General features: G+C 33.7%; 1 protein-coding gene across 1 annotated transcript; it reads right to left on the reverse strand.

Annotated features, from left to right (window-relative positions):
* Window positions 1-2,204: 2,204 nt before the first annotated feature.
* Window positions 2,205-4,278, reverse strand: LOC100268160 (protein RGF1 INDUCIBLE TRANSCRIPTION FACTOR 1). Its single transcript, XM_002275213.4, has 4 exons — window positions 3,824-4,278; window positions 3,121-3,195; window positions 2,890-3,030; window positions 2,205-2,805 (listed from the first exon to the last, which is right to left on the reverse strand). The coding sequence occupies exons 1-4, from the start codon at window positions 4,067-4,069 to the stop codon at window positions 2,482-2,484; spliced, it is 786 nt and encodes a 261-aa protein (XP_002275249.1). The 5' UTR covers window positions 4,070-4,278; the 3' UTR covers window positions 2,205-2,481.
* Window positions 4,279-8,971: the final 4,693 nt, after the last annotated feature.

The raw sequence follows: 8,971 nt of genomic DNA on the forward strand, positions 1-8,971 counted from the left end.
CTTCTTATAACTTGCTTTTGCTAATTTATTTTTAAAAAGCTTTTGAGGGTCATTTTTGAGAAATTTCAACATAAAGAAAGAGTGATTATTTTGAAAAGAAATACCCTCCTATTTTTTTCCTCAAATATTAAAAAAAAAAAGAAAAAAGAAAAATGAATATTCCCCTGTTCATAAGTAGGGCCCTTTTTGGGCAGGGGTTTGACCTAAAGAAATGGCATGGAGAGAGACAAAAATACATCACGTGAGCACCAACTTACTTCATCATTTCTTCCACCACGTCCCCATGTTTTGATTTGAATTCTCCATCCCTCATAAAAATTTATAAATTAGAAGAAAAATATCAATTTAAAAAATTTAGTTCTTTTAAATGTGGAGTCAAACCTAACCATGATATATGGGAATTGAATTTTTATAGTTAGAAAGTGAGTAAATAAAGATAGAAATTTAAAAGCTTTTCATTCATTCAAATTCTGTCCAAGATTGTGATTGGAGGAAGGAGAGAGCCCCTTTTTCAGGAGCTGACGGAATCATAATAAACCAACAACATCTAATCAATCACATTATGATTCCCACCACAACTTTTTTAGATTTCCTCGAAATTATTCCACCTTGGAAGGCGAGGTCCTGGTTTCTCTCTCATTTTCTGTTTCCTTCTTTCACCCTTTCTTTCCTTCTTTCTTTCTTTCAAGATGCTGTCTTATAAAACCCTATATATATTTTTATATATAAATTTTTGATACCTTGGAATGCTCATCGAAGCCCATAATATGCTCTCTGCAAAATCCTGCATGGGGAAATTCGTGGAGCCCATGTTTCTAGTTCAAGCCCACTGGGCCCTGTCCTTCCCGTTCGTTTCTTTTCCTTTTTTTTTTTTCAAAAAAAAATTCTTAATTTTAATGATTAAATAAGAATGATGAAAAATAATGATGCTGCCAGCTTCTACTTTGTTTTTACTAGGCGTTCGGATGTGAAAAGACACTCGTGCCCCTCACCGACAATGCTTGGTTACCGTGCAGTAAATTAGCTACTTCACGTTGTTCTAAATGCAAATTATTAGTCTACAAATTGTTAGGACTTTAATTAATGGGCCTGGTTGGGGAGGGTTCCAGGACAAAACTGGAATTTTCTTTTTCAAAATAAAATATTTATATCCAGGCGTCTTTCCAAAATATAAATAATACTTTGAAAAATATATTTTTTAAATTTAATTATTGCCCTATTTTAATAATTATAAAAAAAAAAAGGTAGAAAATGATAACATTATTCCAAATGGCTTAAATAAAGATTTAGTGGAAAACGAAAGACCAGCATTGTATTGTAGGTCGCATTAAGATAATTATGTGTACGTGTATAAATTAAAGAGAAGGGGGCATGCAGAGATGACACGTGGCAGAGCCCCAGAGATGCATAGAAAGGGAAAGAGATAGAGGGCATGTGAACCGTTCTGACTGCACCAGGGGTGGTGTGGGGCCCAGTGGGTCTAAAGGTGGTCCTACTCACATGCTCTATAAGCCATGCACCACTCACCATGTGGCTTCTTTCGAAGCCCTCTGCGTGTTCTCCTCTCACACGCGTCACCTCCCTTCTTCTTCCACCTCCTCAGTCCTCCCCCCTTTTACTCCTATATATTTTTTTTTACAGTAACACTTGAAATTTGTTGTATCATTCGAGGATGAACATGGTAAAATATCGAGAATATACAAAATTAATTTTTTTTTTTAAAATTGCATGGAACGAGAGAAATAATGCCTCCTAAAAGTTAGAAGTTTTACTAGCAACTTCCAACTGTATTGGAGCAAAAATTTAAAAAGAATTTAAGAGTGCAGAAAATAAATTTAAAATGAATAATTAAAATCATAATTATTTTATTTATTGTGCAATATTCTTGGTACTGTAGTAGAGATTTTCCTTAAAAAATTATATAGAAGGGAATAAAAAATATCGGGCGAAACTAACGAGAAAATCAGAGGGCGACTTATCCAGAAAGCATATTTCAGAGGCACAAAATTATTTCTAAATGAAAAAGAAAATAAATGTACGGGGGACAATAGCCTCCACTCTGGCCTCTTGTCTCTTGACACTTAAATCACCGTACGAATCACCAGGAGTCGCTCTCGCTATCATGCGCCATATGTTACCCTCACTATATATACATATATATATTAGGCAATGTAGACAATATAAGAAATTAAGCTGAAACTAAATTAAAAATAACACCTACTATATATTATATTATATATACGTGCAAGTTCCATTACATACAAACAAAATTGGCAGATTCAGAGAGACTAATTGGCCTTCAAATACAGTCTCTCTACACCCGCCGGCGGTCAGTAACGGAAATGCCATTTCAAGAAACAAAATACTACTCGCTCCGCCGTCACATTAAGCTAAGATTAATTTAAGCCACCACCAATCTTAATATATAAATAACAACCTCTAGTTAATTTTTTTTTTTTTTTTTTTTTGGTGAATTGTGGTCTAAGAAAGAGGAGACCTATGAGGAGCACCCTTTCTTCTGCTGCTCAAGGAGAGAAAATTGCCGGGGAGAAAACCGGTTGATTTCTTCTTCTTCCTCACCACCGCCTCGGGATCTCGTGAAATTCCTGAATTGCCCGAGGTCTCGTTGGAGGAGCAGGACGAGGCCTTGAACTGTAACGGGTCCTCCAGGATGGAGTTCGGGGTAATTTGGCCCTCCTCGTCCTCCATTCGTAGGCCTTCGAATTGGGAGTAGGCGAAATCGGATTCGTCAAACCTGTATATAATGCTCGACAAATCTTCCCCTTGGTACACCATATAATCAACCTACATTTATTCATTGGGTAAATGAGTCATTTCCTTGGACTTTGTCACAAAATTTATAACATAAAAAAATTGTGATAAAGAGACCTTGCATGAAATGGAACAGAAGCGGAATGGCTCCTGGAGAATCCTGTCACAAGTGAAGCAAATATTGGCAGAGCCTTTACAAGACCTGGACTGTGGCCTCTGGTTCAAGAATATAACTTTGGCACTGTTTATAGTATAAGGCTGCCAAACAAGGCATAATATCATCACTAATTAATTAATGAATTAATTAAAATTAGCTCAAAATTCCCAAAAATAAATAAATAAAATTACCTGAATATAAGAACAGTTAATGAGCTTCTCAAGGTCATCCAATCTGACCACATCATGGTACACATATCTCCTCACCTGTCACATGGGAGGAAAAACAAAATTTTGAAATATTACCACAGTTGAATTCGATTTAACTACCACTCTCTAGTTTGAAATTTAGATGAAAATGAAAGCAAACGAACCTAACCAAACTTTCAATCATGTTGGTATCAATGAATGAGCATTAAGAAAAGAGGAATTTATGAAACTAGGTCAAACTTTCACTTTATCTGAAAGCTACTAGTGAGGAGGCTTTGCAGGGAGATTGGATAAAAAGAAATGTTCCAGATATAGGAAAGAAATCAAATCTAAAAAGTGAGATTCAAGGAAGAAATAATGAACCCTTTATAGAACACACCATTCATTAATGGGAAAAAAATATGTATATATATCAAAATCTTTGGAATTAAGAATCAAGGAACGTTTCCTTGCAGCTCGGGAAAATTTTTAAGTTTAACATCTCAATTGGTACGAATCTAGGAAATAGGTTTTGACGATTTGCGAGAAGGTCCAAGAAAAAAATCACGAGAAACAAACGGAGATTTTCCGGGAAACTGAAAGAAAAGAAAACATCAAACGTGAGGGTAGCCAAACAGAATTACCTTCATAGAGAGAAAAAAAATGGAAGGAAAAGTATATGTGGATATAGAATTTGAAGCAAAACCTGGAGGAGAGGATGAGAGCGATGAGAAGGAAGACAGTGAGGGCAGATGCTTTGACAACACTCCAAGCAAAAAACGTTCTTCTCGTTCTTCCTACGATTCTCGTGGACCCCACAACCAGCAAAGAATGTCTCGGCCATTAGACCATCCAGCCATGCAGGCTTCATTACCATATCTCCACCACCACCACCTGCAACTCCACCTCCGCCGCCTCCTCCCCCTCCGCCAGACGATGATTCTCTCACCATCTTTTTTGCTCTCTCTTGTTCTCCAAAGACTCTTTAACCCTTTACGCCCTTTTTTCTACCAGGTCTGATACAAGCTGAAGTCAGAGTGTAAAAGAGAGAGAGAGAGAGAGAGGAGGAGCAGCACTTAGCTGGAGTATTTATCACTACTCAGTAATGGTGGTAGTGCGAGGAGTAGAAGAAGTGTATTAGCTTTCATGTGCTTTTGTGAAAACCCTAACTAATACCCCTGTCCTCCTTTATTTATACTGTCTTTTTTTTAGAAAAATGGACTACCCCTCAAATAAATTTTCATCCTCCTTTCATTTCTATAAACAATACGCAATGGAAAATATTTTTAAAAAGTAAAAGCTTTGAAAGCAATTTAAAATTATTCTATTTGATTTGGGTTTTAACGAAAATATAGGAATAATCATTTATCAAATATTTCTAAGCATGTAAATAATTTTAAAAATAGTAAAAAAAATACTCTTAAAATTTTATATTAGAAAACGTTTTTAAAAACTCTCTCTTTATTCGTTATAGAAAACATTTTTTTTAACTCATTTCAAATAAAAATATCATACATAAATGTGTAATATCAAAAAATTTAAAATATTCTCTTTTTGTCAATTATTATTCAAAATATTTTAAAAAATGATTGAGAATATTTAAATAAAATAATTTTATATTTTTTTAATTAAATATTTTTTAAGCAAAGATTTGGGATGTTTTCAAATGGGGCTAAATAATTTACTACTATTTATTTAATTTGTATTTAAATTAAAATTTTGAAAAATAAAATAAAAATGGAAGGGAAAAGAGGAGATATTGCTGCTGGGTGGAGGTGTTTATGGCGGGAAGCAACCCCACCAATGGTGTACCTTTTCTGCAAATACAAATCCTTTTCCAGACAGTGATTAGAGCACTCCCCTTTATTATACCTACACTTCCCTGTTTCTTTTGTATTTACCAAAGTGCCCTCCCACCGTCTTTAATTTTCACCCCCGGCCAAATAAATTTTTTACTCTTTCACTCCCGTTAAATGTGAGGGAGTGCCTCGGTTATTTACTGGTGAACATTTATTTATTGTTTTTATTGTTATGATTTGTCTCTTTTAGGGCTAGTGATAGCCCCTCCTCGGTTAGAAAGCTGTGATATGACAAAAATGTCCTTTATTTTTGTATATTAGGGTTTTTTTAATTTTAAAATTCTTTTATTCTCATCGAGTGGCTAAAATAATTATATTTCGTGTGTTGAATGACTCAAACCACCGTATTGTTGTCTTGCTGTCGTGTAATTTTGGGACGTGTGTCCTTTAATTTCCCAAAATACCCTAATGTTTATCTGCACTCGTTATTTTACGAGTCTCGTTAAACGTAAATTCGAGACCCAGACCAGGTTGGGCTTAAATGTATATCATCCAGGCCCAATCCAAAAACTTAACAGGCCTAGCTTTCAGGCCTCAGGCCCACGCCCACCCTTTCTGTTATACTAGGCCGCCTCACCAGGCCCATGGCAGGCCCTCATAGGGCCGCAACCTGGCCACTTGGATTGGGATTGTAATTAAGTCAAGCCCAATCCATGCGGTTGGGCCCTGCACCCATTCGATAAAAATGGCCCACTCGGTATCCAACTTGAGTTGCTTAATTTGAACTCAGCTTGATCTCGTTTTCCCAAATCAATCGAAGTGAAATTCCGATTGGGTTGTATTTAGGGGTGACAGAGTTTGATATGATTTGCCAACATGATACAAACTCAACGCTTTTTTTTTACGGGTTTAAGTTAAACATAAATGAGTTTTGGTTAAATTCGTGTCCACGTGCATAACCCATTTAATAAATATACAACTTTTTAGTCAACATGCACAATACAAATTTGACCCGAATTGACATATTTAATAATCTTTCTATTAACCTGATTATATCTTTAAACTATTTAACTCATTTTAAAATTAAATAATTAATTAAATCATAAACATATTTAATTGAGACATTAATCATATAAATATATAGAAGACCTAACTCAACTTGATTATTAAATATGATAATTTAATTACTAAATAGGTTAAATAGGTGATACTACTTATTATTTATTTATAATTGGGTAATACTTAAGTTTATGTTTTTGACACGATTATTATTTGTATCGGGTTTTAATTGAGTTATTTAGTTAAATACTTGAACTTTAACATAACATGAATACAACTCAGTAAAGAGAATTGCTACCCCTAAACTTGTGTTGAGCCCATTTGCAATATTTTTTTTTTTTACCAAAATATAAATAAAATAACTAATAATTCAATATTTCAAAACAATGGTAAAAGGAAAAAAAATCAAATCGAATTTTAGACTAACTCTTTCAAATTACAATGCAATTGAAACATTAGGACACAATGATGAGTCTACAAAGGAGATTTCACTCAAGCCAAGTCTAACGCATGGTGCATGGCAAGTGTTGCTTTTGAAGTTCATAATATCATCCTCAAATGATTTCAAAAATGATCGCTCACCCAAATATAAAAAACACTTTGAAAAAACAAACAACAAAAAAAGAGAGAAATTTATTGATTACTTTCCATGGCATCACGAAGCTTTTCAACAATGGCAAAAGGGTATCAAGAAAAGGCATAAATCATAAGCCTCCCTTTTCAAAAACATCCAAAAAGAAAGAGGTAAAAGTGAGACATGGGCCTCTTGCCCATAATAATATAGGCCCACAAAACTTGATGGCACTAGCCATCTTCAAGCCTGCTTGATATGGCCCGTTTTTAGCCATCAAGCAGGCCCATGTGAATGAATTGGCTGCACCATCTTGACATTAAAAGAGTTTACATGGAACTGTTAATTAGGTCTTTGCACTTTCCTCAAACACCATGTGAGAAATAAATTTTTATTTAATTGTTGTTTTTTTTTTAAATTTAATAACTATCACTATTTTGATAAAAATAATTTTAAAATATAAATATTTTTGGCATTTCAATAGTAGAAAGGACTTTTTAGTAAAATAATTTTAAATTCCACCTTTTTTTTTTTCCCCCTTTTTAATCTTTTAGATTTGTGAAAGCTCTATTTCTTGTCAGGGAAGGTGCTTGAGGTGCACGCAGAGAAGATGTCTATCTCACTCACACCAAACTGCACTCAACTTATGTGTGAGGATAAATGAATTTCAAAGTCAATTTCCATCCAAATACCTTTTTTTTTCTTGTGGGTTGTTTGTTCGATAAGAAAATTCTTGAAGCCTTGAAAGTGGGAAAGTGATATGATTAGGCAAATTGAAGAGAAAAAGGCTCTCCATTTAGTGATGGGACTCATTCTTTTTGCATACACTTTATGAGTATAAACCATTATTAACTCCTCTCACCCCTTTTCTATGATAGGATTATTATACTAGAATTGATGTCGGCACGGGCTTTTTGGTACTAATCATAAATTGCTGGTAACTACATCTTTTCTCTTTTATCCTCATTGGAGTTCAATCACTACCCCATGAAAGCAAACTTTAGGTAAGTGCCTCCTAGATATAAATAATTTTGACCTTTTTGGGGTTTGTCCTATTTGGGGTTCTCTTTATTTTTTGTGCTTAGTAATGTATTTTTTTAATTATTTAAATTAAAATATTATAAATATCCTTAAAATTTTTAATTACATACAAATTTGTGCATTAAGTTACATATAAAATTTATTTTTTTGTTGTACTTTTTTCAAAATATAGGTTTTTTAAAATATATATATATCATTAGTTTTAATCATATTTGATTTCTTTTTTTCATGGTAAAATGACATATGAGGATATCAATTTTTTTTGGGTATTTTATTGAAACCAAATATATTTAAAAATAAATAAAAATAATGAAAGATTTATGAATACTCTTCGTTATATGCCTCATAATGAGCATGGGGAGAATGTGTGTTCCTCTAAATGATTTAGCACAAGAAGATTAATAATTTGAGATAGGAGGCATAGGCATGTGACCTAGAGGCCAGTGGGCTAGACTCGTAGCCTGTAGGATTAGTATTTGTGAATATAGACACCAAAATTGGTAGTTTGCTTGGCATATGAGATTTGGATCTAGATCTCAAATTTGGTCTCCATGATCTTTCAAAACATCCCCAATAGTCCCACCATGAAGGGGCATAACCCCACGTGGGTTGAGGATGTTTCTCATGATTTTTCTAAACCTTAAAACACATTTTAACTTTCTTTTTTTTTTTAAAAAAAAAAACACTGATAAATAATAGAATTCGGTGGTTAGGACGGTTATGGCAAATGACAATGATGATGAGTTACACTACACATTTAGTAGCATGAAAGAAACCCTAATGATGATTATAATTTGGTGAAATGTCACACGGGAGGCAACTACAAGTGTGGGCATCACCAATGATAGTGAACTTATGATGTAATATGGAGCTAAAGAGATGGGTCATTGAAATCTCAATGAACCATTTGTTGGGTTGGAGGCATGCAGATTGGAGACATGGGTCCATTTTCCCTATTAAATTGCCCAATGCCATTTCTGCATACATGGAAGTTTTATCCAAAATGGTAGATGCAATCATATGCATCCTTCCATGTAAACCAAGACAAACAATAATCAATTCCTAATCCATATGCTTACAACTAAAAATAGGATAAAGATTGGGTCAATTTTTTTTTTTTAGGATTCATGGTGTTTTATTTTTTAAAATTTTGGAGTATTTTAAAATAATGAATTAAACTCAAAATTAATGAAAAATGAAAATACCTTTATTAAAGCAAAAAAAAAAAAAAAAAGTGTAATTCTTCAATTTAAGGAAAAGACAAAATGTGAGAAGTAAGGGTGTAGTTCTTCGATTGATCTCATGGGCGAAGGAAGGGTATTTTGGTAATTTTAGGTCAAGTAGTTGCAAGTTGGTGGTTCACTGATTGAATCTCTATTAAGCT

The sequence above is a fragment of the Vitis vinifera genome, chromosome 1 (assembly GCF_030704535.1).
Source record: "Vitis vinifera cultivar Pinot Noir 40024 chromosome 1, ASM3070453v1".
NCBI lineage: Eukaryota > Viridiplantae > Streptophyta > Magnoliopsida > Vitales > Vitaceae > Vitis > Vitis vinifera.